We start from the raw sequence: 27,496 nt of genomic DNA, 5'->3' as shown, positions 1-27,496 counted from the left end.
CTCGTACAAACACTTGGCCTGCATCAACTCGGGATATCCATTCTCGCCCAGCCATTTCTGGTGTACACGTACCACCTCCTTCGCAACCATCACGCATTCCCTGCATGATGGCGCTTCCGAGACTTGTTGGGACCCTGCAGCATGCTCGTTTTCTTGGCTTAGAGGGATTAAGGATGCTATCCTTGGTGCGCCGTGTCGGAAATGCAGGGTGTGTGAGTACTAGAGTAATGTCGTGTGCTGGGACACGAGGTTGCCGGGAGCCATGTGATGGGCCTGCTGTACCTGTACTCAGAGTCCACGTCGTTGCCGGCAGGGCTCAGGTACTGCATTGCGGTATACGTGCGGTACAGGCAGTGGTGTAGTCCACAACACAATGATCGCGCAAGAGAGGATACGGGTATGAACATGTCGATGGAGAATAGTATTTCGATACAATATATACAAAAGAATATCGCTACGTCGAGAAATTCCAGCTCAACCCTCTAGCCCAACCAGAAAACGCCATGCTCCCAACCTATTAACCGGAACCAGAACGTAAACTGGTCTAAATACCCGAATCAGTCTGATTGTATGGCCTATCCCCATCCGGCGCGCTTCCCTCCGCCCAATAGGAATCCCACTCATCACATCCATTCTTCAACACACTCGTGTCGCCCAGTGTGCCCTTGATTTCGCTCATGCGCTCCATAAACTGGAGGCTGAGTCCCTGGCTAGCATGCCAAGCAATGTGACTAGAGGTAAAAAGTCAGTATATGTCTCAAATGCACTTCGTACAGGGATGACTTACCAATGCATAATCCACATGCCGGGGTTATCAGCAGGGAAAGCAATGAGCATGTAGCCACCCGCGGGCAACAAAGCAGTGTCACGACGAGTAGGATTGTTGAAGTTAAGACCGTTGGTAGATCCGTCCCAGGTGCCTGCGCCGCGACCGACGATGTAGTAATCGTGGCCGTGGAGATGGATGGGGTGGGGAAGGGCGATTTTAGAGGTCGATTGGATGTACCACATGTACCAGCCTTCTTTGTCCATGGTGTACACGTTACCGTTTGGACCGATGGAGCGGGAGCCTCCGAGCACGGTTTCAAGCGAAGGATTGTTCCAGTCTACGACGTGGGGCGTGCCGTCGATTAACCACCGGAAAAGGTTGTCCTTCGCAGGGTCGGCAAACGAGTCTACGCTCATCTTGTGGTTTTGGACCTCGCCCATTACGGAGGTAGGGACGGTGTTGGGGACGAAGGGGATGAGGTTGGATGAGGACTCGTCGTCGCAGCCTGCGCGCATTGTGACGGAGGACTTGAAGGTGGGGTTTGCAGTGCTGGATGCGCCGTCGTAGTGCAGGATCGCGCCGACGGGCTTGCCGGCTGAGGCGATCTTGTTGCTGCCACAGCTGCCGGTTACGACACGGAACCAGTAGTTGTCGACGGTTTGGTTGGCGGTGATGACTACGTCGTACCGTTGACCGATCTGCAGGGTCAGTTGGTCGGTGACGTAGGACTTGATGGGCACGAAGTCGGAGGTGAGGACTGTGAAGGGGTGGCCGTCCATGGAGACGCTGAAGGTGCTGTCGACGGCTGTGTTGATGAGACGGATGCGGTACTTCTTTCCTTTTACTACGTTGATTCTGGCGTACTTCCCGTTGTCGTTTGCCGCGTTGATGTGTGTGCCGTTGACGAGGATATTGTCGGGCGAGGGGGGTCCACGCTGAGAGTGCTGGGCGACTTCGTTCAGTGTGAAAGCGGGTACGTAGTACCAGTCAGTGATGGGGAGAGTACCCAGGTCGACGTCGTAGTTGGCAGTAGCTGGTCCATCGATAATCATGGTACCGACAACACCATCGCCATATTGGGCTGAGAAGTGAGAGTGGTACCATGTTGTACCGAACTGAGTTGCCCTGAACTTGTACTGGCGGGTTCTTCCAGGGGCAATCGGGCATTCGGTGATTCCCGGGACGCCGTCGTCCTGGCAGGAGTTCAGCTGTCTAATACCGTGCCAGTGAATACCGGTTCCATTGTGCTCGAGGTTGTTCTTGACGTTGATGATGACTGTGTCACCCCACTTTGCTCGCACGAGTGGTCCAGGATATTGGCCGTTGATGAGCATCATTTCTTTGGAAGTACCACTTCCATCGGGGTTGGCTCTGGTAACATTCGAGATCTCGAAGTTGTACTGTCATATGTCAGCACCTATTCGAGCAGGAATCCTTGGATACACTTACAGTCACGGTGGTGCCGTCCGGGGGAGACTTGGCATCGAAGTCGGTGGCAATGCTGTAGCCATTACTCCAGCAGTTTCGTGTTCGTGCTGTGTTGGTGCAAGCACCATCTTGCCTCTTGACAATCTGGTCAAAAGTTGGGAACTCATCGGATAATGGCTCTGCACGTAGTGGACCAGCGAGTGCAACTGATCCAAATGAAAGCCATGCGGCTAATGAAGGAAACAACATGATGGCGTGAATGCAATATATCAATGCGAGGAAAGAACGGTACCGGGTCGGTATATATGAAGAGATGCTGACCAGGCCAATGGATGTCGAATGGTTCCTGGAGTTAATCAATGTAGGGCTGGGGCTGACCAGAACACAGGTGCCATTTATATGAGACACATCCGAAAGACGCCCCCAAAGTGTAAGTCATCAAATGGTGGCGGTAATCTGAGCTTCGCCCTGGGCCATACCCATGGCGAAGTCAGCCAGCGCCTACTTTGCCGTGACACCGACTTTTTCTCGCTTAGTGCTGCATGTCAGTTGGACCCGCGTGGTCCAGGTGGTGAGATCGACGCCAGGGCGCCCTAGAAATGCTCATCTCGTACTATGACACGGGGTGGACTTGAACGATCCCGGCCGTGGATAGCTGATGATGAGGGCCGATTAGGCAAATGTCTGGCCTCGGTAGATACAGCGACCGATGGGCTGAAGCTCAGCTATGGCAGTGGCTCGCTTACGTCCATGTCGGCGAGCGGGTAGGAGAGAGGCGAAGTCGATGAAGCCAAGATCTCAGACGGTGCACGGATCTAGCTCCTAATCGGGATTCCGGTATGGAGGGACCACACCAGCGCTAAGTCAGTGGTAGTTCCAACTTTACTCGAAACGGTGCGTGATGAGCGACCTACTCGTGTTGGAGCGTTTTCTTAGGTGAAGGATCCTAGGAGCTCGCGTAAGGTGATGGACCCTTGTCGGATGCAAGATCTATTGAATTACAGATCGGGTACTCCACAAGATACGGCCGCTATTCGAGCATACTCTGTGCTCACCGGAGACGAGAGCCCACATGGAGTGGTCAGATGTGGGTACTGACGTTGTGAAGGATATGCCTTAGGCCTGATGCAGAATCTGTTTGCGACGTGACAAAAGCATCGAGAACGCAAGCTACTCGTGCGAAGCATGTGGCCTAACCCACGCGATCGGAAGACGGGAATACGACCGTCCCATCCGGTACCGAGGAAGCGTACCTAGGTGGTTCCAATCAAATTTCGAGCTCTGTTACCAGAATAACCACGTAGGGCATAAACGATAAGTGAGCAGGGATCAGACAAATCCCAAACCCACTGGTTCTTCGAGATGATACCCTCAGCCGAGGTCATAATCAGGCTGACAGAAGTGCCCAAGACAGCGGTATCCCTTCCGGTCGCTTGCTGACGTTGAACGTCCAATATGGACACTGAGACCCCCTTGGGCTGTGGCGTAGACCGACTCCAACATACACGGGCTTATCAGGATCTTCATAAGCTACATGGTGTGTAGGAGGACTAAATGCTCGGTATGGCATTGCCATTATTCGCCGACTGCAAGTTGGCATGATGTGCCTTCCATGCATGCTGTGTAGCTCGGCATGCGGGTCCAGGGATGACCTTCCGACCCGTGAACTTACTCGGTGGCTTCGAACAACCAAAATCTAGGTCATCCATCCAGATGAACGGCCGACAGGGCGGCCGCTAGGAAAGCTTGTGACTATCGCATTGGATGCGACTATCTCGGAAAATGGCATGCGCCCGCGAATAGACACGAACGGGGAGAAGGAAGTGCGAATTTCAACGCTCGGATCGGCATGCGCGGCTGCTGGAAACGCGCTGGAAACAGGAGCGCGGGTTCATCAGCGACTGGCCAGCCTATCGTTAGTAAGATCGACCAACTGAGCGGGCGGGTTTGCTGCAAGTTGGTGCAAGAATATGCGGACGTTGGGGCCGAGTGAAGTGACGTGAACACTAGGATCGGTTCAGGGGTATGGGCGCTAAGCCTAGCACGGACCGGCACTAATTCCAGTGGCTTTCCATAGCGGCCGCACACATGGATGCCTTCGCCTCCTCCACTAAGCACCACTTTTCTTCCTTCTGCAGAGCGATGCAACGCCTTACGAGGGCTAAGTACTGATGAGGCGCAGAACTGCGCTTGATGTCTTTACGAATTGCTGACCGCCCGCCCCGCCCACCTGTTCCAGTCTGTCACAAGCTCGCTTCCGTGTTGACACTGTTAGATCAAGCACTTGCCATGACTATTTTCATTGCATCTTCGATCCATGTCGGCTTACTCGGGGGTCGGGGCACAGCTCAGTGCGCAAGAGATAAGCCGTATTTGCGAAGAACCTGCTGGGCTTGATCATCATACAAGGTACAAAAGAGGTCATGGCCCACTGACTCTGCATACCACATCCAGCGTATCATACTTGTACTTTCAGTCATTGACTTGAATTGCTTCAACATGTACTCTCGTTCTATATTCCTCGCGGTGGCTGCCGCCTCCACCCTCGTCAAAGCCGATGACCCCTTCGGGAGCTCCGGTGGTATCTGTTACGCCTATGGTGTTGACTTTATCGATGAAGGAAGCTACTTTATCGACTCAGAGTCTACCGAGGACTTCTCTGCTGTAACATACTTCAGAGGTTGCAACGCGGATGGTATGGCAGATGTCGTGCTCGTCGCACCTGACGTGGAGGAAACCACTGGCGAAGAATACTTGTGCGACAAAATTCCAACGACACCTGACGACGTGAACCAAGTGGCAGACTGCCCTATCAAGAAGAACCAGATGAGCTCAGGACACTGGCTACTTCTGATTCTGGGAGACAATGAATCCAACGAGGACGGCTCGAATGGCCAACCTTTCGCATGGCAAAGAGGTATGTCTTCTTGTACTCGGCCAACGAACAACCCATTTACTAACAAATATAGATCTCTACCTGACTGTCGGCACGAAAGTCACCAGCACGTACACTGCAACAACCACAGACACCAAGACCGAGACGCCTACCATTACGCAAACTGTCACTACTACCTCGACGGATGTCGTCACTGCTGGACCATTCTCGACTGTCACGATGCCTAGTGGCACCGCTAAGAAGGTCAAGACAATCAGGCCAAAGGCAGTCACTACGACAACTACGAAGACCATGACTCGCACCAGGCACTCTTGGACCAAGAGCTTTGGCTTCACCACTAAGACTGTCGAAGCCACGTGCACTACCCCGGCCCACGTGGGCAAGCCTGACAAGCCTTGCGAGTACTCGCCCACCAAAGTTCACGCGGCGGCTATCGAGACACCTACCACCATCCCGAAATTCCACCGCTGGGTTCGCAAGGGCGACCGCGAAGTCGATTACGAATGGGCGCGTGCCCGCGTCGAGGCCGCAAAGCAGAGACGTGCGGAGAAGGCTGGACAGGTTCAGCGCCGCGCTCCTGATGCTCCCACGACAACTGTCACTTACGAGACTCCTGTCGCAGTACTCGCTACTGTGACTGCACCAGCTATCACCACTACTGAGAGTGTTCTTCTCACAGAGTCCGCTACAGAGACGCTTCCTCCTCCCACTGTTCTTTCCGGCCTCCTCACTTCAACTACCACGCTACCGACTCCCACTAAAACCAAGTCCAAGTTTGCCTTTACTACTACGACCGAGGTCATTACATTCGGCCACGTATGGACTACGACAACGACGGTACTTCCTACCTCGTCAGTAAGTGCATGCAAGAAGCACGGTGGGCATTTTTGGTGGATCTAGTGAACCATATTGGTGTTAGATTCGGGCCGTTAACTATTTGATTTCTACTCTGCTGTTCTTCAAGCGCGCATTACATTTAATTACTGTGCACGGCACAAGATAGACGAATTTATGACTACTATTCTACAATCAATGCTTCACACCTTCTTGCGATTGCCGTGTTCGTGTGGACATCGTCACAGCACACACGCCTCCGCTTAGTCACAGGCGCCTTGCATCGTCATCTCACCTGCGTCTCTCGAGCTGTTAACACGTCACAGCACCGTATGCACCTCGGTACACTCGGAATCGCTCCCTGCCATGCAAGCAACAATACAGTCCGGCGCGCAAGGTAGAAGTCCAAGTAAACCTCCTACGCCACGGCAATCGCCTTTACGCCCTAGAGCCAGCGCTAAGATGCTGACTCGTGCGCAGGCAAACCCCTGTTCATGTGGCTTTCTCACCTGCGGCCAGCACAATACCATACATCTGCAAGTACGCCTCTTCTCTCGACGTGACACGAACCAAAGTCCCGGCATTGAGCCACATCGATAGCCCCGAAAGTGGGAACACAAGGGTCGTGCAAGCCTCCAGCAGCATAGCGTGGACACCTTCCCACTGTTCCACGCCGTATCGTGGCAAAACATCGAATCATGTGGGTCTATCTCGTTGACGGCTCGGTGGGGTACACGCGGGCTAATTCGATCGCTCCAGGGTATGGATCTCCTCTCCGACGTCCGAACGCCTGGAACTAGTGTGCGTGTCATAGCAGATAGCGAGAAGAGAATTTTGAAGCCTGGCCCCAAACAAGAGATGAACAGCACAGAAAGGGCGGTTCGTGGCAGATTGATGGCGATGGCAGGGGCACGGCAAGTGCGTGCCGTCTGACTGCTCTTCGATGGAATCAGCACATTGCCGTGTTCCTGCTTCCCGCCCTCATCGCAGGTCGCACAGTCACCTCTCCGCGACCGACCAAGGCGGATGATGTGGCGTAAGCCTCACCGATGACATAATTCTGGCCTCCGGAGCGACAAGCGTAAGCCCAGCGACCGTATGTCTCAGCAAAATGCGGCGTCCAGAGGACCAGGAAGAGTTTCAGCTTTTGAACCTCGTGTCGTGAGTCACACCTGCCAGCGATGTCACAGTACCTCTCGTGTTTATCCCCGAGAAGGGCCAAAAAAGCTTAACCTTTTCCTTGGGGCTGCAGCATAACAGACGGGTTATTTTTCTTTCCTTTGTTCGCTACCAAAGATCAAGGCCATGCATGTGCAAGGATCCGGCATGGCTCAACAGCATGTTCACTTTCCCTGCTGTCGTCCGATGCAGCTTCCGCAGGTAGGCGCAGCGGCTTACCTCCGATGACAAGCGAGTTGTCAGTACTGATGCGCCCCGCAGTCGGTTCCAAGGATTCCACCATATACGAAATGTCCGCTTTCCTGCTGAAAGCTCGCGATCACACATCGTATCATGGTGGAGCAATGGGTTTTGAGACTTCAAGCTCAGTGGCGTTATTTTTAGCAAGCCTTACATTACTAGCGGTGCGGATCGGAACGACAACTGGAACCTTAAGACGAGGATGGTAGCCAACTACCGCCTTGGTATTTGCAGCGTCGCGTTCCCATTGGGTGGGCCCAGAGGAACAGCTAAGCGTTCAACGGGTGGCCTCGCATCGTATTTTCGCCTTCGTTTTCTAGTTCTGGAACAGCTGGATGTGCTTTTTGAATTTCATGCTTGTAACTGCCTGGCTTACTCATTGTACCAAGCTTTTTGTCTTGACAGTTGCTTTTGCATACTTCGCGTGGTAAAGGGTCCATCAACCAAACTTCTATCGTGTCGGTACCGAAAGAACAGAAACGAAACAATTTTTGCTCCGGCAGTGGAATCGATTACCTAAAGCAACTTTCTCATTCGGTGGTAGATCTGCGAAACGTCAAGAATCATTCCCGAGGCCAAGTACGGAAGCCAAGATGGCCGAAAGTTTCCGAGCCGGTGAACGTGGAGACCGTGAAGACGGTTTGTACTGGGGAGTCAGCTAAGCTCAGTCCTGCGGTTTCTGTGGAGTATTGGGGCTCACAAGATGCGTCTATCAACTTTACCCTATCTGGAGGTGTAACGCGAACAGCGATGGGAGTGGAGTTGTGGAATCGACAAAGCTTTTGTGGGTATGTGGAGTTGACTGTCAAGGCATCCCTGGTGGGCGCCTGGCAAAGAACTTCGGCATGTGTATAGTCAACATTTGACTTCGCTTGACCATGGCTGTGAAGGCACGTATTCACCAGCTTGGCACTGACAGACCTGCGAAATCGATAGCGACAAGGTACTGTGCTGACTGAGCTCCGCAGCAAGGCTTCCATGCGCTTGACTCGTCGAGATGTGCACTGGACCCCAGTTCAGTCATCAGCCACTCAGACCGAATGCTTACATGTCTACCCACTGACACGACAAGGCCTGACCCAACGGGTCGCGTTGATCTCTTCAATCACGAATGTAGGCGTCTAGGCAGCACTGAGTCCAAGACACTGACCGACTCTTCTCTCGTGATGTGCAATGCTTCATCAAGCCACAACAATACTTCGCCATCGGCACCATCGCCCCGAAGTCGTATCACGCTGACTGCTGCCTCAATGATACCTGAATTGGATCATGGGCACTCGTGTCGGATAGTCATTGCTCCACCTCGCGTCCTCGAAGAAAGGCAATGCTAATACGAGTATGCAGGCTCAGCAACATCGCTCACAGCCGCATGACACGGTACTTCACCGAGCCCCGGAAAGCCAGGCACCACGGGGCCGTCCATGTCCTCGAGCGGAATCTGCGCCTATACTCAACTCATCACTTGCGTCCGTACCATCACCATCATCGAGGGGCCCATACTCAACACATGCACGTAGTCACAACTCTAAGAGTATCTCGCACGCCTTAGCACCTGAATCTCATCACCCACATCCATACTAACATGTGCACATAGTTCATAAATTTAACAGCATACCAACAACTCTATTACCTACACCTCCGCCTTCGTCCCTCGTAGCGCCCCCACACACCCCAAGCTCAAACCCCAAATCCAGGCCCCCATAACAGACCCGCCATCGCAATCTCAACCGTAGACACCAAAGTCCATCGAGGAACTAGAACTAATCCACGTGCTCAACACCCGCAATAGCATGGCAATCTCCCGTCGCATTCGTCTCTCCCATTAGAACCGCACTTCGATGCATACTCCGCCTGTTCAGCACGCTCCGCGACTCTTCCCACACCCGTGCGCCTCCGCAAGGCTTGCATCCAAGACCCAGACCCAGCCGCCAAAGCCCTCAGCACTGAGCCTCAACCGCACCGTCTCTGCCAGATTATAGTCTAATGATTAGATTAGCCGCAAATTTCCATGAATCAAGGTTCAGAAGAGGGTACAAATGTAGCGCCGAGAGTAACGCCGTTGGGGCGACTATCGAGTCAAGCGTTTTGGCGTCGTTGATGGTATCGAACTCTAAATTACCCACGGCCACGTGCGACGGAAAGGGCTAGGGGAAGTTTGTTGGTGCGAGACCGGCTACCCGCGCGATGGGAGATGGTGGTATGGGATGGTAGTTGGAGGGAGGTGGTGGGCGGCCATGTGGAAGCCACGGCGGGTAGGGTAGTGTGTGAGCTATCGTGGGTGGGTGTGCGTGTGGAGGGGTAGGAGGGTAGAGGTGGCGTTTTTATCATATGCCGAGGGAGGATGTTTGGGGGATATATTTGAGTTACGTGTGAGGGTGAGGGAAGGCTCGCGAAGACGGAATAGCCGCGTAGTACAACGATGGAATTTGTTGTGTTGAGAATATGCTCGTAAAGCGCCCGCCCGGTACATACGCGATGCTAGAAAAAACTGTAAAAAGGATATCACTGTTGCAATTCAGTGTGATATGGGCGCTTGAGATGACTCATGGAATTGAACAATCGTCTAGTGCGTCAACGACCTAAGTTGCAGCTTTAAAGCCCTTCACGGCTCATATGAATATCTGGACATACCGGGGGGTCATAACTCATCCTTGTCTTCGTGCGTAGTCACCTTCGTTCGTGCCTGTTCGATAAGTCCCTTGCGTACCATGCTCGTAAGTACCTCGTACGCGACTTGCGCCGCTGCCATTCCCGTCGTCTCTGCTGCGCCATCATACGCGGGACTGACTTCCACAATGTCCGCACCGATAACATTCATGCCTTCGATACCTCTCAGTATGCGGATAAGCTCACGCGTAGTCCAGCCTCCAGGTTCAGGTGTGCCCGTGCCCGGTGCGAGTCCAGGGTCAATAACGTCGATGTCGATGCTGAGGTAGACGGGCATTTCTGTTCCCACACGATTCATGATCGAGGTAATGACGCCCTTTACTCCGATTTCATCGATGTCGTCTGTTGCGATGCGAATCCAGCCTTGCTGTGAGTCGTCGGTGTAGTCCTCTGGTTCATCACCCGACAGTCTAGTCCTCAGTCCTGCGTGTACACTCGAGTCGTTTGCGATCAGACCTTCCGTAGCTGCGATCCAAAACATGCTGCCATGATTGAAGAATGATTGTGTAGAAGGATCTTCCTGGTCGATCCAAGCGGACGGGTACTTCGCCGGATGCCAGGTATCCAAGTGTGCGTCAAAGTGTACCACGGCAATCGGCTGCCCATATACATCCTTCAACGCCCTCAGAGCTGGAAGTGCAATGCTGTGATCTCCGCCAAGAGTCAGCAGCTTTGGCTTCTTGAGATAGTGCACCCCGCTCTCCGTGCTCTTCTCCGTCGCAGGTCTTTTTCCCAGCTCGAGAAAGGCCTCGCTCATTTGTTTCAACGCCAACGTGTTGTCGAAGGGCGTGATTGGTATGTCTCCGCAGTCTACGATCTTCGCCCATGACGTGTACGGGTTGAGGTTGGCTCGGGGGTTGAAGCCTCGGAAGGAGGTCTGACGGCTTGAGCCGGCGCGGATTGCACGGGGTCCGAATCGAGCACCGGGTCGGTAGGAGACGGCAGTGTCGAAAGGCGCACCGAGAATGGCAATGTCGTAGGTCGTCTCTGGGTGTGTCAAGCAGCGCGTATGCGGTAGGTGAGCGAAAGTTGAGATGCCAGAGAAACCCCACTATTCAATTGTTAGCTATTACCCAGGTGCTGCTGGAATGATACTTACGTCTGTACCCCACTTCCTCTCCAATTCATCTAGTCGGTCTTGAGAGAAGGCTTGTTGGTCTTCGACATGATGAGTTGCGTGTGAAGAGACGCAAGCCGCACTTGCGACAGCAGCTACCCAATTCCACCGCATGATGCCCGTATTGTCAGATTGCAAGGGTTGCAAAGACAAAGCCTCGAGCTGAAGTACATGTGGGCGGCGTGTAGGGCGGAGGATTATGTAAATCGCGTCTTATCGTGTGTCGATGTCATTCCGATCCCGCCCTTCGGCGATGCGGGGCGTCCCAGAAAGGCAGGTCCAGCCTGGCGTGCGCGCGGAGAACGAGAGTAAGTCGGCATTGCATTCGGTATGTGCTGAAGGAACAATATGGAAGGATGGCACGAAGTTGACGAGACAAGAGATGAGATGGAACACGAGTGGTGACGTAGTGGGCTTATCCCGTGAGAACGCGTCGTGCGCTAAGCCTGGATCCGCGACGCGCGACCTCAGGGTGCTCGAGCTCAACCACGACTATAGCTTTCTCGATTGACATATTGCGCATCATTCTCGAGCTCGTCCTTTCTAGTCACTACATTCACGAAGCAATCAAAAGTTCTGCGCAAGATTCAGCGCCATGCCTGAGGTCAGGACGCGTCCAATTCGCACGCGCACGAAAGTTGCTGATATCACGTAGATCGCGGAAGTTGCGCGCATTGTCGGTTTCTTGAAGAAACATGCCGTAGGCAAGACGATCAAAAATGTCATGGCACAGGAAGATAATGTTCGTTTTCCCATTCTTCATGATGGAACGTCGACTCACAATACCCAGATCGTCTTTGGAAAGGTCGGAACGTCTGCATCCGCCTTCCAGGAGGCTTTGACAGGCAAGAAAATATTAGATGCACGACAGCAAGGGAAATACTTCTGGCTGGTCATGGACTCGCCGCCACATCCTTTGATGCACTTTGGAATGGCAGGCTGGATGGTTCGTAACTTCTGTACGGACTGTATGTGAGACATGTGCTGACTTTGTGTACCTGATTCAGAAATTTAGCAATGATGATTCAGCACATTATCGGCCAGCGAAACCTGAAGAGGCAGAATGGCCACCCAAGTACTGGAAGTTTATCCTGCAGTTGAAAGACTCCAAGAACGAGGTCGCCTTGGTAGACGCAAGACGGCTTGCTCGTGTGAGATTGGTAGACGCTGCTGCCGAAGACATGAGGAAGACTACACCACTGAAAGAGAACGGGCCAGATCCTGTCATCGACAAAGACATCCTGACCGTGGATTGGCTTAGCAAGAAGCTGCGGAGCAAGAAGGTACCCGTAAAAGCATTGCTCCTTGATCAAGCCAACGTGTCCGGCATAGGAAACTGGGTCGGTGACGAGGTCATGTACCAGGCTCGTCTACATCCCGAGCAGTACAGCAACACCTTTAGCGATGAGCAGATCAAGCGACTGCACGATGCTATCATGTATGTCTGCGACACCGCCGTGGAAGCCAACGGAGATTCGGACGCCTTCCCCAAAGATTGGTTGATGAAACACCGTTGGGGCAAGGGCAAGAAGGAAGCTCAGAAACTCCCCACCGGCGAGAAGATTACGTTCCTCAAGGTCGGTGGGCGAACTTCAGCCATTGTACCGAGTGTCCAGAAAAAGACGGCAGCAGTTGCTGGTGACGTGTCGGAGGGCGCAGACGAGGACGATGTCGAGGAAGATGCGAAACCTAAAAAGGGCGGCAAAAAGAAGGCCAAGGCTGTTAAGAAGGAGGAAGAGGAGGAAGACGTAGAGGACGCGAAACCTAAGAAGGGTAGCAAGAGAAAGGCTCAGGCTACCAAAGAAGAGGAAGATGTCGACGAGGCCGAAGAGGAGGCACCAGTCAAGCTAAAGCGAGGACGTAAAAATGCGAAGGAGGTCAAGGCAGAGGTCAAAGAGGAGGACGTTGATGCTACGGAGGAGAAACTCCCAGTAAGAGCAAAGCGTGGCAGCAAGAAGGCGAAAGTCGACGTGGAGGAAGCCGAGGATAAAGAGGTTATTGAAGCTGAAGAGATACAGCCGGTCAAGAAACGCAAGACTACTGCAAACGGTACCGCAAAGCAGAAGAAGGCTGCTACTGCGAAAGAAGAGGCCAAAGGCGATGATACGACTGCAAAAAGGCGATCAGGGCGTATGTCCAAGTAGAGCGCTGTTGGAGAGTATGTACTACTAGAAATCTGTGTATAAATATTGTGTATCCCATAGTCGACTCAATTGACTGGAGAACGATATCATGAGGTGGGGTGTAGCACGTGCGTGACGAGGTCGAGGTGCGGGCGCTGTGGTCATAGCACTGGAACATCTGAAATTCAAGCTCCCCACACACACGTAGTAGTGCCACATTGAGACTACCAGCCACCATTCCCGCGGCTGCTTGTTCCACACCCATTGTCGCGATGATATACTGCATCGAATAAATCATCTCCCACCCACCCTAATTCCCCACGGTCCCATCGCACGTGCGTCCACTTGTCAATTCCGATCGCAACTTGTTCGCACCGGAACCTCGTTGACGCTCCGCGCCTACCAACCACACGACCGCCGCGATGCCGCAACAACTGCCCAGCAAGGAGGCGACGCTCTTCCGCTCGCTCATCAAATTCTACGAGGGCAAGCTGTACAAGAAGGGTAGGCGCCAATTGCACGTGGACGACGCCGGGCACGACCGCTGACCCCGCCAGGCCTCAAAGCTGCCGAGCAGATCTTGAAGAAATACCCCACCCATGGCGACACCCAGGCCATGAAGGCCCTGATCCTCAACTCCCAGGGCCAGGGCGACGACGCCTTCGCCCTCTGCAAAGAAGCCCTCCGCAACGACATGAAGTCGCACGTCTGCTGGCACGTCTACGGCCTGCTATGGCGATCGGTCAAGAACTACCCCGAGGCAATCAAGTCGTACAAGATGGCCCTGCGCATAGAACCGGCCTCGCTCAACATCCTCCGCGACCTCGCCCTTCTCCAATGCCAAGTCCGCGACTACGACGGATACATTGAGAGCCGGCGGAAGATGATGCAGGAGCGCCCACAACTGCGCCAGAACTGGACGGCATTGGCAGTCGCTTACCATCTGTCAGGCAACTACGCCGAGGCCGAAAACATCCTCAAGACGTACGAAGAGACGCTCAAACAACCCCCCGCCAAGTCGGACCTCGAGCACTCCGAAGCGACCCTCTACAAGAACATGATAATATACGAGTCGGGCGACGTGGAGCGTGCGCTGAACCACTTGGAAGACGTGGTGCGCGTCAGCCTGGATCGCACCGCCGCGCTGGAACTCAAGGCGAAATACCTCCTCGAGCTGGGACGGAAAGAGGAGGCTGAGAAGGCATACAGGATTCTTTTGAGCAGGAACAGCGAGTACCGCGCATACTTCGACGGCTTGGAGAAGGCCCTTGGCCTGGACCGGTCCAACGACGCCGACATCGAGAAGCTGAACGAGCTGTACCAGTCTTTCGCCGACAAGAATCAGCGCAACGATGCTGCGAGGCGGATACCGTTGGACTTCCTTCAGGGCGAGGCTTTCAAGACACAGGCGGATGCCTATCTCCGGGGCAAGCTGAATAAGGGCGTTCCCTCGACCTTCCCCAACATCAAGTCGCTTTACCGCGACGAGGAAAAGAAGGCAGTCATCGAGGAGCTGGTCCTTGGCTATGCTTCCAGCAAACCGACGAGCGACGAGAGCAACGGCGACAACTCCGACCGTTTCGACGAGGCTGTGCTATACTTCCTGGCCCAGCATTACAACTACGTCCAAAGTCGCGACCTAGAGAAGGCCATGGAGTACATAGACAAGCTGCTCGAGAAGGACCCGAAATCGGTCGATTACAACCAGACAAAGGCTCGGATCTACAAGCACATGGGCGACGTACAAAAGGCCGCGGAAATCCTCGACCAAGCACGAGAGCTGGAGAAGGGCGATCGATACATCAACACCAAGTGCGCAAAATACCAATTACGGAACAACGAGAACGAAACCGCGCTTAACACTATGAGTAAATTCACTCGCAACGAGACTGTGGGCGGACCTCTTGGTGATCTCCACGATATGCAGTGCATGTGGTATCTGCTTGAAGACGGCGAGGCATACTTGCGACAAGAGAAGCTCGGTCTCGCTCTCAAGCGCTTCACCGCCATTGCAGACATCTTCGATGTGTGGCATGAGGACCAGTTCGACTTCCACAGCTTCTCATTACGGAAGGGCCAGATCCGCGCTTACATCGACATGGTCAGATGGGAAGACCACCTCCGCGATCATCCTTTCTTCACTAGGGCAGCCACTCAGGCAGTCGAGCTATACGTACGGCTAGCGGACAATCCAAAGCTCTCGAGCTCGGACGAACTTGATCTGGAAAACCTGGATCCTACCGAGCGCAAGAAAGCACAAAAGAAGGCTAAGAAAGAGAGGGAGATGGCCGAGAAGGCCGAGGCCGAGCGCAAAGCTGCTGCTGCCGCAAAGGCGACTGCCAAGGCCGATGACGGCGAGACAAAGAAGGAAGACCAAGATCCAAATGGCGAGAAGCTGCTTCAGACAAAGCAGCCTCTTGAGGACGCACTGCGATTTTTGCAGCCTATGCTCGAGCTAGCGCCCAAGAACATTGGAGCTCAGAACGTAGGTTTCGAGGTCTACCTCCGACGAAGTAAGTCGCTCAACTGCACATCCCATGCGATATGTATGCTAACAGTCATCCAGACAAGTATCTGCTCGCCCTGAAGTGTCTGCAGGCTGCAAGGGAGATTGACCCAGAAAACCCCAAGCTACACGAGCAGAGCGTCCGCTTCCGTCAAGCTAGTAAGTTACATCCAGAATGCCTCGTCACGCTCATCGCTAATTTAGCAGTCTCCAAACCCGCTGAGCCCCTCTCATCTCAGGCCTCGGATGTCATCAAGGAGTCCTTCACCACACCACCTGCCGATGCTGACCTCAAATCCTACAACGATGACTTCCTGAAGAAGCACTCGCAGAGCGCATCCCATCTGCAGTCCGGATACAACGTCCGGTATATCCTCGACAACAGCTCGAAATCCCAGAACGAGCAAGACCTACAGAAGACTTTGGAACTGTCGAGCATTACGATAGAAGAAGCTCAAGCCGGACTCGCGCTACTCAATCAATGGAAGAGCGAACAGAAGGTCAAGGACGACTACAGGGCGAAGGCCGCAGGTCGTTGGAGCTCTGCCACTGTATTCAAGAACTAAGAATTTCTCTTGGTTCGCACGGAACGCTTTTGAGTTGAACGACAGTATACGTGGCTATGAGTTTATGTACTACATCTAGTCCCAGCTTAGGTAGATGACGCGCAGCATATGCATTTGCACGGTGTCTGATGCGCTACAACAAAAGCAATGAATAGAATCAGTAAACAGATATACATCATGAGCGGGTTTTCAAATACTGACACCAGACGGCGATCAACAAGACATGAGAAATTGCGTCACACGCAGGAGCTTCCGGAAAGTAGTTGTTTCCGAATGTTCCATCGGCCAATCACAGGCCCCGCAGTACGAAAACTGCCCTTTGTGGCTAGCGTCAGGTCCCTGTGGGGAGGCGTCACAGCCGCACCTTACGAAACAATCGGTCTTGCTTTCGATGTCACCTGCACGCTTCAACAGCGTTCTGTGTATCGTGTCAGTGATTTTGCTGCCGTATCTGCGACCTCAACGTGTCGTGGAACTATCTCGAGCCTCTGCGACTTACTGAGAAGGCGCATCTCATTTTACCTCTTTACGCCACCGTATACACCGTATCGGGATCCGGTTCCATTGTCGGAAGGCATGGCTACGAGACGATCACACAACAAGACGAGGCTGGGCTGCAAGGAGTGTAAGCGAAGACGTATTAAGGTGAGTTGTTCGTACGAGTTTCTTATTGGTCCTTCATGCATACGGGTTAGTTATGCCCGTTTCGGTGCATCTCGATCACGTTACTTACCCAGCGCCACTGGGTAGCCGAGGACGTCTATCTGAGAGTTATGGCAAAGGGCATCAAGTTCAAGTAATGCCATGACCCACAGAACAGTTTCTTGGGTTGTGGTGACACAGGACCCAAGAAGCTCCAATACCCTCGCCTTCTAAGGATGCCACGGAATCACTGCAAACCAGATCAATCGCTAGATGTTCTGGCTTCTATGATGCTAATTTGAAGTTCAGTGCGACTGCAAGCATCCGTCGTGTGCGAACTGCGACAAGAAAGGCGACACATGCAGCTTTCTAATGCTGGCTCCTTCGTCACGCCTCTCGACAACTTCGACATCACCGACATCAACACAACAGCACATGATATCACCATCACCGATACCAAGCACACCAGAAACGCAAAACACACCTTCATACTCGCCAACCAATCTCATCGCATTTAGTAATGAGATAGCCCTCGCAACGCAGATGCCACGCCAAACTGAGATCTGTTTGGACGACATACCAATAGACTTTTCCACAAGCTTAACCGTGTCGCCTTCTCAAAGGGAGTATCAAGGAGGCTACTTCCCCGAGCTCACCATACCGCCTTATCTCCGCTTGGACGATGCCTGGAAAAACATCCGGGAGTTACTTCCGCCATCACTACAAGAAGTCCTATGTCACTACGAGTTTACAACATCTCTCTCACTCGCGAACGATGACCCCGCAAAAGCAGCCTGGCAAACCTATGTTCCTGAGATGGCGCAAAACCACGACTTCCTGACGAACTGCGTACTTTCCGTTGCCTCATTACATCTCGGCCGACTCTACGACCGCAAAGAGGATAAGAGACGAATGAACGCATTAGCAGCAGCACGCATGAATAAGGCTCTCGTGAGATACAGAACAGAGCTTCAAAACATAACGCAAGAGAACGCAGCAGCACTCTTTGCGAGTTCTACATTTACAGCTGTATATCTCTTCCGCACCTCCGCGATAGACATTGAAAACCTAATCGCTTCAATACCACCCGATACGACCGTCCCACCACCAGACATAGCCGACAAAATGCTTTCCTGCGCCCTCCGCACCATCTGGGGTCTCCGCGGCCCCCTCACCGTCCTTCTCTCAGGCTGGAACTGGGTCGTAGGAAGTGATCTCCACCCCGTCACAGCGCGAGAATGGTGGCCGCGAACCACCACGCCCGCGACCCCACGAGCCCTCAACGAAGACGCCCGTCTCGCCGCCATAGAAAACCTATGGACGAACGACAGCGAAACAGACCTAGACCCACAACACCGCGAATACCTCTCAGAAGCCCTCCTCTACCTCCGCCAAAGCTTCAATCTCATAAGTCAGTTAACACTGCCTGAACGCTACCCACCCATGACCGCAGTCCCCTACTCCATCGACGACACAACCATCTCCACGCTCAAAGACCGCGGCGCAATCTTCGTCTGGGCAACGCGCATACCCCGCGACTTCCTCACCTTGGTCGAAGCCAAAAACGCACATGCGCTCGTTGTCCTAGCGCACTATGCCGTGTTGCCTGGTAGAGTGCGGAATGTGTGGTGGCTTGAGGGGCTGGGCGCGGATATCGTGACGGCGGTTGCGATGGTACTGGGACGGGAGAAGTGGGGGTTGATTGAGTGGCCTGCGAGGGTTGTGGGATTGGAGCTTGAGAGGGGGATTATGGGTGAGAGGAGGAGGGGGAGGGAGGAAGGGGGGTCGTGGGAGATGTGTATGGATGTTATATAGGTTGATAGGTTGATGGGTTGACGGTGATGGACTTGGGTGTGAGCATGAGGCATCTGTATATCATCTTGGAGCGGCATCATAGTTGGGTGGCGTGAAGCTTGATGGAGCATTTCATCTGTATATCATTGCCTTGGACAATCGTTAAGATACGGTTCCCACGTCCCTCGAGACGGCGAGACGAGCCATGTTGAGTATCAAACAGAAACAGAGTAAGCACATATAACGAACACGCCACGTAGGTGTTTGCATGTCAAGCTATTGCAGTATCAGCTGCTGTATCTGAGTGAACATACGAACATGAACACTATCTACCCCATCAAAGCCTGTGTCACAACGAAGAATATCCAGCGGAGAAAGACAATGGCGACACGCAAACATATGCCTCCCTCTCCCCCCTCCCATTAAAAGCCCATATACCGCAAACCGAACAAGACCCGAGTAACACGTTACACGAACCCCATCTTCGAAACGAGATAATCATGCAACACCGCCCCAGCATCCATTCCTTCTAGATTGCAACACGCCTTATTTTCATTTCAATACAGGGACATTCATCTTTCTCTCTCTACTGTCAACATGTGGCGTACATCGCCCACGCCAGGCTCTGCACTGCATGGATCACCACCAACTTCCCACTTCGCGTTCGAGAAACACGCCAGCAAGTTCGTCTCAACGTGACTACTGCACGAAACATACGCCCCTGGGCCCAACACTCCGGCCAGCCAGGCATATGTACGTACATATATGCAAAACCCACGCTGCAAGTTCTCATGGCGCAACAAACCGCGTCGAATCGAATCGAATCGCCTAACCTCGCCGTCCACGCGCTTCAGCCCCAAGAGCCAGGAGCCGGGGGCCAGGGCAGTGTGTACATACATGTACGTGAGAACCTCGCCGTCCACACACATTCACACATCCATCTACCCGCAACGCAGCTCCGACCAATCGCGCCAACTCCCGCGCTCGTATCCAAAATGCAGGTGCAGTGGGCGAAACGAAGACCGTGTATGCGGCCAGAGAAGGCGGGCAAGTGTCAAGCCCCCAACTTACGCCGGACGGACTTGATCGTGTGGGCAGGCTGAGAAGCCAGATGCGCGATCGAGATCGCGGGTGAGGGAGGCGCCACGAATGCACAGCAGGTTTTGAGGTTCACGAAGGGAAGAAGGCAGATGGGATCTAGATGCGAGGACGCGAGTTGGTGGGAGGTGTGGTGGGTGAATGAGGCGCTGGGGGTATATGTCAGGTGGATTGATACCATTAGCGACTTATCACGTTTGTGCTATGTTGAGTTATGTCATGGGCCAGATCCACGCCCACGCTGTGCATCTCGCGTTCGTTGGAATATACGACGACGACGTGGGCGTGGGGCGTGTGCATGGCGAAATCTCCTCATGCTACCTTCCCTCCTTCCTTTCTTCCTTGAGACGAGACGAGACGAAACGGAGAAGTTCCATCACGCCACGCCACGCAGCTCGAAAGCAGGTTGGCGAGGACGGCTAAAGTGACAGACGGCGACGTTATTCGCTGAAAGATCCCGGTCGGCGGCCCGGCGTCGTAACGTTGACCGGTAGATCTGTGGCACAGCTTCCCATCCACGCATATGCATCTCGGCTGCATCATTGATTCGCTGCCTGTCGCACACGTCGCGGATACAATTGGAAGGGCAGAATCGGGCGTTAGGCCATGAGGGGTATATTATGCGGTCGCCAAAGGGTATACAGATTGTTGGATATTGGAAATGTGTGTTGATGTGCGGCAAATGCCGTCGGACGCGCACCAACCTTCTAGAAATGCGAAGACGAGAGCAGTGGAACGAGGGGTTGCGGATGCATCACGCTCCGAAACCTAGGCCATGGACAGTCTCATCGTCTCCAAGTGCAAGCCGCACTTCGTCTTCACCAACGCCAAGCCGGACACGGCCTACTCGCTCGCCATGTCGGGCCTCTACGCCTATAATGCCTGCTTCTGCGAGCTCGGTGGCTGCGAGTGCGAGGCCGAGTGCTCTTGCTGCCTTGTTGTTCGTTTCCTTCAAGCCAAGATTAGTAGCAACGTCTCTATGCTTCGACGGCGTAGAAGGCTGCATTGCTGCGCCGTTCATCATTTCGCTTCTGTCGTCCTTCTCAGGGGCGAGAATGTAATCGTGCACAGGCAGTAACTGACTCATGAGCCCCAACCGTTTGGCTTCATCGACAACGTCTCCAAGGATCGCTTCGCCAATGCCCGACCTGCGGATCCTTGCCAAGAGGGCCGCAAGGAACACCTTGGACGCCAACGGTAGAGCCCGCAGCGCCTGTTGCAGGGGGCTACTCGTAGCCTCGTTGATTGCCTGTTTGATCGTCGCCATAGTAACTATACCTTTCCGCCCCGCCCGATCTTTGGACCGATGATCCGGATCTCCGGTACCTTTATTTGACCGAGAGTCTTGGAGCTGCTTTGCTTTGTTACCCCGACCGGTCCTACTCGGAGTACCTGGCTGCGCCTCATCGTCCCGGTCCTGCGATATCGTTTCCGCTTCGGCGATTTCCACGGCTCGTCTGCAGATGTCTAACGCGCGTCGCGCATCACCGCTGACAGCTGCTACCTTGCGTGCAGCAAACTGAACGGCGTCAGGGTGCACAATATTGCCAGGTACACCTTCGAGCCGGGACTGGATAATTTGCATCAGTTGGTCATGTGTATAGCCTGGGAAAGTGATGCGCGTTAAACCTAGAAGATGTGTGTTAGCCTTTCGCCAGGAAAATAACGGGCGTACCCGGCGATACAAGTCGCACCGATAACATCAAATTGATACGCAGATCGTTGGGAGACCTCGTCGTCTCCCTCTGATATTGTAGCATATTGAGGAGGGATCGAAACGCCAAACGCGTGGGGCGCGTTCCTGAAGGATCGCTATGCTAGCTGGGACATACCTAGGCGACTGCTGATCTTATTGCTCAACGTTCTCTCTGGCAGATCCATAGTGTTTGCTACGGCGAGGACAATTAACCTGCTGTGCCGCAGGCCAGGCCAGTTGAAGAAGTTGTACATGACAGACTGGTTCTTGGTGACGAGCTGGTCGAGCTCGTCCATGAGGACCACGCAGGGAACCCTGCGCGGGCTGGGAGTGGAGAATTCGCGTTCCAGTAGCTCCAGTGCATGTGACGGACTCACTCGGTCGCCGCGCAGTGCCTGCCAGAGCAGCGAATATGATTGGTGGGGATCCGTGACCTTCATGCCATTGATCTCAACAAATATGAAATCATCCAACTCTTCGGCTTGGACTGAGGCTTGCAGTTGGGCGACGACCTCTCGCACAGTTGCCGTTTTGCCTGTGCCAGGTGTGCCCGAGATGTAGATGCATGAGCCCGAGCCGTCCGTAATGGCCGCGTCCAAATGACTATACACGGTGGAGAACTCTTCCTCACGACAAGGGAGTGCGGCAGGTACCGAGGAAACATGGAGTTGATTCCGCGCGATCTGGAATGGTGAGTTTAGGGCCGAAGGGTCAAGTACACGCGTGCCAAGCGGTGTGAACTCCAATTGCTTCTTGATGACTATCCTCTTGTGCGTTGGAGTAAGGAATTTGCGCGCAGCCGGGCTTTTCCTAGTCGATGTGGGGGTGGTCGCTTCATTAATTTTCCGGCGCTTCCGTGGAGTCTTTGGCAAGTCATCATCGTCCGAGTCAGGGATCACGAACTGGTCCAAGTCGGGCTGCTGATGTTTCTTAGGACGACCGGCAGTTCTCCTAGTGGCCTTTGTCTGAGCCTCCACAAGATCGACCAGCGATCGGATGTCCTTGGCATCGCTGTATACGTCCTCCCACTTGAATTCTGGTGTATATGTGGTCGTGCGCGTGTTGCAGCCTCTCCGGCAAACGAAGACCTTGCCATGGTCTTTCGAGGTCTTCTTGACGCCTGCCGGATACAACTCCTGGAAACGTTCCAAAGAGTATACCTTGGCAGTACCGTTGATCGAGGCTAGCGGGTTGTCGTCGAATGCGGCAGATATGTAGAGTTCGTTCTATTGAATGTCAGAGGCATAATTTCGCAAAAGGCCGAGGGACTTACGGGAAGAAAATCGGAACGCTTTTTGCTCTGGTTGCGAATTTCCTTCTCAGAGGAGAACCAGAGGAACTTGGCCATCTTCTCGTCCTCGTCCGGGTCCTCGTGGAAGTCGCAGATGATGCCGACCCATGCCTGGTTGCCCTCTGCCTTGAGCAGCACGGCATCTCCCACTTTGCACTTGAAGCTGCCCATGCGCGCACCGACTATGCGCTTTGCTAGCGGTGTGGGCGCAGCCTTTCTCTTTCTTGGCGATGCAGTCTGCTCAGGCTGCGCATCGTCGATGCCATTGTTGTCGTAGATCCATTCCCAGGGGTGGTCTTCGTAGCCAAGCTCGTCGTCGGAGTCTTCGCGGAATACTGCGCCGCCCGCGAGATACTGTCGCGCCTTGTCTACACGGGAGCGCTTGATGGGAGCCATGAAAGGGGGTGGTTGTGGTCGCAATTGGGTTTTTGTCGCTGACGTTGGCCACGCGGGAGTGGAAGGCACGACGCGTCGCGACAGGCTTGGCGGAGCGCGCGCGGAAAGAGCTATGATCTCACCGCTCGGGTCACTTTCTTCGCGCAGTCACGACATGCGACGCATCACCACTGCACACTTCACGCTCATGTCGAATTAATCGCACCATCTCACAGTCGTTTGCACGTCAAAATATGGTAGAGTGGATAAGGATATTCATTGCTGTATGATCCAACCACAGGCTCGCACTGGCACTGGGGCTACGTATCATGGCGAGCTTCGTCCCAGTCATAATAGAACAGTCTCTGTGAAGAGATGGGAAACGCCAAACTCCAAATCTCCGTGGTCAAGCGAGGGACCTTTGCTAACACGACCAATCGCTGAAATGCAAAACAAGAAAACTATAAACACAGAAGAAAGAGACTGCGTCTCGAGAGAAGAGAAATCAAGGCCCGCGCACCACCGCCGCCTGCTCACATGGAGTAGAGAAGCGGCAGCGGAGGTGTGCGGGGCATGGAGTTGGGCGTCGTCGGGTAGTCGAAAGACAGTGTCTTCTACCGGCGGCTGTCAGCGGTGGCTCGTCGAGGCAGCGGCGGCGAGTGCAAGAGTTGGACGTTCATGCGTAGTAGGGCTGGCGAGTGGGGAGCCTTACTGAGTCTGCGTACGAATGTGGTGGTTGAATCTCGTTTCCGCAAATGGCCGCGTAGCCGACGCCGAAGGGGCTCATCTCTTCGTCGCCGTAGTACTCGTTCTTCATGCTGGGCACCAGGCTAGGCAGGCCAGTGGAGTAGGCGGACGAGTGGGGTGGCGGCAGGTAGGTGTAGCTTGGCATCTCCGGTGTGAGGGTGGTCGGTATTGTGTGGTAGGGCGAAGTGGAGTACGGCATCGAGTAGGCGACTGCATCTGGCGCTGGGTAGGCCGACGAATACGACGCTACGGAGAAGGGAGGTGGGCTGGTGGAAAGCTGGCGCGTGTACTGATGCGAGAACATGCCCCGATCCTCGGCAGGCGGGGTGGTGTACGAGGATTCCGAAGACGACGGAGAGGGAAACTCCTGGCGCGGGGATCGCTGTGGTGGCTGCAGCTCGGCAGGCTTCTGCTCAGGTGAAGCTGAGCTCGAGGCAGCACGACGCTCCTGCAACCGGATTAGTATGGCGTTCCGAGCAGTACGAGGGTTGGTAGCACAAGAACTTACAAGGTCTTCGAGCCTCTTCTTGAGCTTCTTGCGGTAGTTGCGCTGGGCAATGCGGTTCTGTATCCGCCTGCGCTCAGCAAGATCGGAGATCTTGGTCCAGTCCTCGTTGGGGTTTGCCGACGCAGAGAAGGCTGAGGAGGTGCCCGAGTATCTGGTGGTAGTGGGCGCCGGTTGGGCATATGGGTAGGCAGCGTGTCGGTGCATGGTGATGTTGGATGTGGGGAGCATTTGCAGGTGAAGGAATGAGGAGGTTGTTATCAGTGGGATGAGAGAGGCTCAGTCTGGCAGTCGGGGATGACAGTATATTTATCTCGCCGTCCATGTTGCGTCCGCAGTCGTTCTTGTGGAGCACAGACTGGCTAGTGTTGGTCCCCAGCTTCAGGCCTCTCGCATGCACCCTGGGCTACGCGATGGCCGCTTGAGCATTTCTCAATTTGGTACGATTTGGAGCAACCCTGGCCGGTGTACTTTGACCGACTGCGGTCTTGTAAATTTAGTATGGGCGCTAGCGCAGCATGGCAGCGGGCCAGTGAGGGACGGGCAGACAGGCAGCTGAGGGCACGGAAGCGTCGGGCGCTGGTGTATTGAAACCAAAGCTCCCTAGCGGAGAGCGGTGTCGTCGTCCCATGTCGTCGCGGCGGTTCCCTGTCGCGTCCCCACCAACCCTGCTACCCTGGCTGCTGGCGCAGTGCACATCACAGACAGCCCTATGACCCTGGGGCCTGTCGCTGTCGCGGTCGGGGCGTCACTGAACCTCGCGGCGCCGGGTCTGTCATTATCTCCGTCCCTGCGTGCGGCGTGCGTATGCCCTCCCGCATGCGTCGACGTGTTGCGAGCAAGACTATCACCACGCCTCGGCTCTCGTCCGAGCCTGCGAGCTGCGAGGGTGAATGGGGCGTCCAGCCTCCACAGCGCCGCCCGTCCTCTCCAATGCGCCCGCACATGGGGGCCAAAAGCCGACGAACGCAAACGTCTTGCTGAAGGTCTGCTGCGTGGGTAAATTGCGCCTTGACCGGCTCACACCAGATCATCACACTCGTCCAGCCCCCGCCGCCATTGGCTGCTGCCCGCGGCCTCGTCGTGCATGCGCAACCTCTCGACGGCATGCCACACCGCGACACCTCGACGTCGCCGTTCACTAGCCTTCCGACCCCTCCGACTGCTGTCCTGCTGCTCCCGACCTCAACTCCGTCCCTCCGCCGTTGCGCGTGGGAATCAGGAAGCCTGCTGAATGGAGACCATATCCTGCATCCAGCTAGCACTCACCCACCCGCGATGCATTTAGCTGCTTTGTCACGCCGTGCCTAAGTAAAGTACGCTGCCGCAACAGCGCCACCACTCAAAGAGCCCCAAAGGCCCCTTCAAACGAGCGTCGCATTCCACCAGCCCTACGCACTGTCCCATGTTCTTCCGCAGCCGCATCAGCACCTTACTGCAGTGTCGGTGAGTTCTGAGCCAGAAGGCGCATAGCGGCAGTCAGCCCAAAGCTTAGCCATGCCATGTTTCCACCAACGACACTGGAGAAGCCAATCATCATGGGAAATGTGCATCTAGAAACACTGCCAGACACGCCCTGAACCCATTTGCTGTTGGCAGATTGCTCTGCTAGTGTCTTGTTGCCGTTGTTACAACGGCACGCCCTACGCCTGGCGGTCGAGCCTTGTCGGCTTCACGCCTTCTGTAGCTGCGCCTTCACTGAGCCGCCTATGTGACACGTCCCAGAATATCTTCGATCAGGTAAGGTACAGTTTCAAGACCGCCTCTTCTTGCCTATCGCCCTGATGTCGTTCCTGAAATTTTGACAAACGTTTGGTACTACCTCCTGCTTCTACTCGACATCTGCGGCCACTCTCTCATCAACCACTGCTATATATGGCCTGAGCGAGCCTACTGCAGAGTTTATCTCGTCGAATTGTGCGTGGCGGCTGTAAAGAAACCACCGGTCGTTTCAAAGCTTGGTGGCGCGCTAGCTGCTCAGATCTAAAGGTACACCGTCCCGTTGGTCCTAGAGCCTGCAGTTGGTAAATAGCGACTATCCTCAGCTTGCACTGGAATTAGTCCGCATACGCGATATGGTTGGTGTTATCACTGGTACTACCATTGCATGAAGCATCGAGGTTGCGGGGGCCGATTAACGGGGATAGGAGGAGCGAACCGTGTGTACGTTGGTGATCTAGGACTGAGACACACACGCGTTGGCACGCTCGCGCTACCCATCAAAGAGGGAAAAGGGCAGATCGCTATGCCACGTGTGTCGAGACCTCGACCTCAGCTATCGACTATCGCAACTCAGCTGCTCTCCAGGGCTATTCGCTTTGATGTCGGGTTCCCATATGAGTGGGGCCTCAAGTCTGTCTAGACGTCCGTGGAGCTCTTCGCCTCAGACATCGCAGCTCATGTCCCCTCGCTTGAGAGACATTCCCTACTTCACCGTCTGTATTCAACTACAACGCTCAATTAACAGCGTCCAGATAATGGCAAGGGGTATGCTTGTCGACAATGCCACACCAACTGTAACAGTGTAACGTGGCGTGGGAGACAATTGCATTGTCCATTCTGCTCTCTCATTGGAGATGTCTCAACGAGCTAGATGATACCTTGCCGACTTTGCGGCGCAAGTTGGTGGGATATGCAGACGGTACCTTTTACCCCGACCCCGCGTCAGCAAGTCAAACCCAGAACGCAGGCTAACGGGGCCGTTGGCTGCTGCAGTTGTCCACCTACGGCAACACCTGGGCTGAACAAGCCTCTGCGGCAGGAATCAGAGTCCCACGGCCGTGGCACCAGGAGACTCTTCTTTCCTATAGGCCCTTCTTGATGTCCATCAATGTCCCGACGACTCTTATTCTTTGACCCGTTGATTCATGTAGGAAATACGCATGGCCAAGAGGGAGGCTATGAGCAGCTGAGGCGTTGTATTGCGGTATCAGGCATAGTGGCTCGTCTGCTTCGGAATGTCTCCTTGCCCAGCATGGCTGTGTTACGCCTGGTTGGCGGAGATCAACGAAGACGAATCAGTG

The 27,496-nt window shown here is 54.3% G+C and overlaps 8 protein-coding genes across 8 annotated transcripts; 4 read left to right on the top strand and 4 right to left on the bottom strand.

Moving 5' to 3' along the window:
* Positions 1-544: 544 nt before the first annotated feature.
* Positions 545-2,446, bottom strand: J4E88_003269 (uncharacterized protein; the record flags this gene model as incomplete). The annotated part of the gene is made up of 3 exons (XM_049396922.1): positions 545-731; positions 788-2,169; positions 2,219-2,446. 3 exons carry the CDS (start codon positions 2,444-2,446, stop codon positions 545-547), a joined length of 1,797 nt encoding a protein of 598 aa, XP_049257264.1.
* A 2,250-nt stretch (positions 2,447-4,696) lies between these two features.
* Positions 4,697-5,993, top strand: J4E88_003268 (uncharacterized protein; the record flags this gene model as incomplete). Its single annotated transcript, XM_049396921.1, has 2 exons — positions 4,697-5,114; positions 5,167-5,993. The coding sequence occupies 2 exons, from the start codon at positions 4,697-4,699 to the stop codon at positions 5,991-5,993; spliced, it is 1,245 nt and encodes a 414-aa protein (XP_049257263.1).
* A 3,991-nt stretch (positions 5,994-9,984) lies between these two features.
* On the bottom strand, positions 9,985-11,244 carry J4E88_003267 (uncharacterized protein; the record flags this gene model as incomplete). Its single annotated transcript, XM_049396920.1, has 2 exons — positions 9,985-11,064; positions 11,113-11,244. 2 exons carry the CDS (start codon positions 11,242-11,244, stop codon positions 9,985-9,987), a joined length of 1,212 nt encoding a protein of 403 aa, XP_049257262.1.
* Positions 11,245-11,725: 481 nt separating this feature from the next.
* Positions 11,726-13,274, top strand: J4E88_003266 (uncharacterized protein; the record flags this gene model as incomplete). The annotated part of the gene is made up of 4 exons (XM_049396919.1): positions 11,726-11,734; positions 11,786-11,872; positions 11,921-12,098; positions 12,175-13,274. The coding sequence occupies 4 exons, from the start codon at positions 11,726-11,728 to the stop codon at positions 13,272-13,274; spliced, it is 1,374 nt and encodes a 457-aa protein (XP_049257261.1).
* Positions 13,275-13,675: 401 nt separating this feature from the next.
* On the top strand, positions 13,676-16,325 carry J4E88_003265 (uncharacterized protein; the record flags this gene model as incomplete). The annotated part of the gene is made up of 4 exons (XM_049396918.1): positions 13,676-13,757; positions 13,811-15,766; positions 15,820-15,918; positions 15,967-16,325. The coding sequence occupies 4 exons, from the start codon at positions 13,676-13,678 to the stop codon at positions 16,323-16,325; spliced, it is 2,496 nt and encodes an 831-aa protein (XP_049257260.1).
* A 1,077-nt stretch (positions 16,326-17,402) lies between these two features.
* On the top strand, positions 17,403-18,782 carry J4E88_003264 (uncharacterized protein; the record flags this gene model as incomplete). Its single annotated transcript, XM_049396917.1, has 1 exon — positions 17,403-18,782. One exon carries the CDS (start codon positions 17,403-17,405, stop codon positions 18,780-18,782), a length of 1,380 nt encoding a protein of 459 aa, XP_049257259.1.
* A 1,831-nt stretch (positions 18,783-20,613) lies between these two features.
* Positions 20,614-23,242, bottom strand: J4E88_003263 (uncharacterized protein; the record flags this gene model as incomplete). Its single annotated transcript, XM_049396916.1, has 3 exons — positions 20,614-21,488; positions 21,692-22,781; positions 22,829-23,242. 3 exons carry the CDS (start codon positions 23,240-23,242, stop codon positions 20,614-20,616), a joined length of 2,379 nt encoding a protein of 792 aa, XP_049257258.1.
* Positions 23,243-23,897: 655 nt separating this feature from the next.
* Positions 23,898-24,680, bottom strand: J4E88_003262 (uncharacterized protein; the record flags this gene model as incomplete). The annotated part of the gene is made up of 2 exons (XM_049396915.1): positions 23,898-24,416; positions 24,477-24,680. The coding sequence occupies 2 exons, from the start codon at positions 24,678-24,680 to the stop codon at positions 23,898-23,900; spliced, it is 723 nt and encodes a 240-aa protein (XP_049257257.1).
* Between the last annotated feature and the right edge of the window lie 2,816 nt (positions 24,681-27,496).

This window comes from Alternaria novae-zelandiae (genome assembly GCF_023758075.1).
Source record: "Alternaria novae-zelandiae strain BMP 2774 chromosome Unknown scaffold_5, whole genome shotgun sequence".
NCBI classification, from domain to species: Eukaryota; Fungi; Ascomycota; class Dothideomycetes; order Pleosporales; family Pleosporaceae; genus Alternaria; species Alternaria novae-zelandiae.
This window is presented reverse-complemented; position numbering and strand designations above follow the sequence as displayed.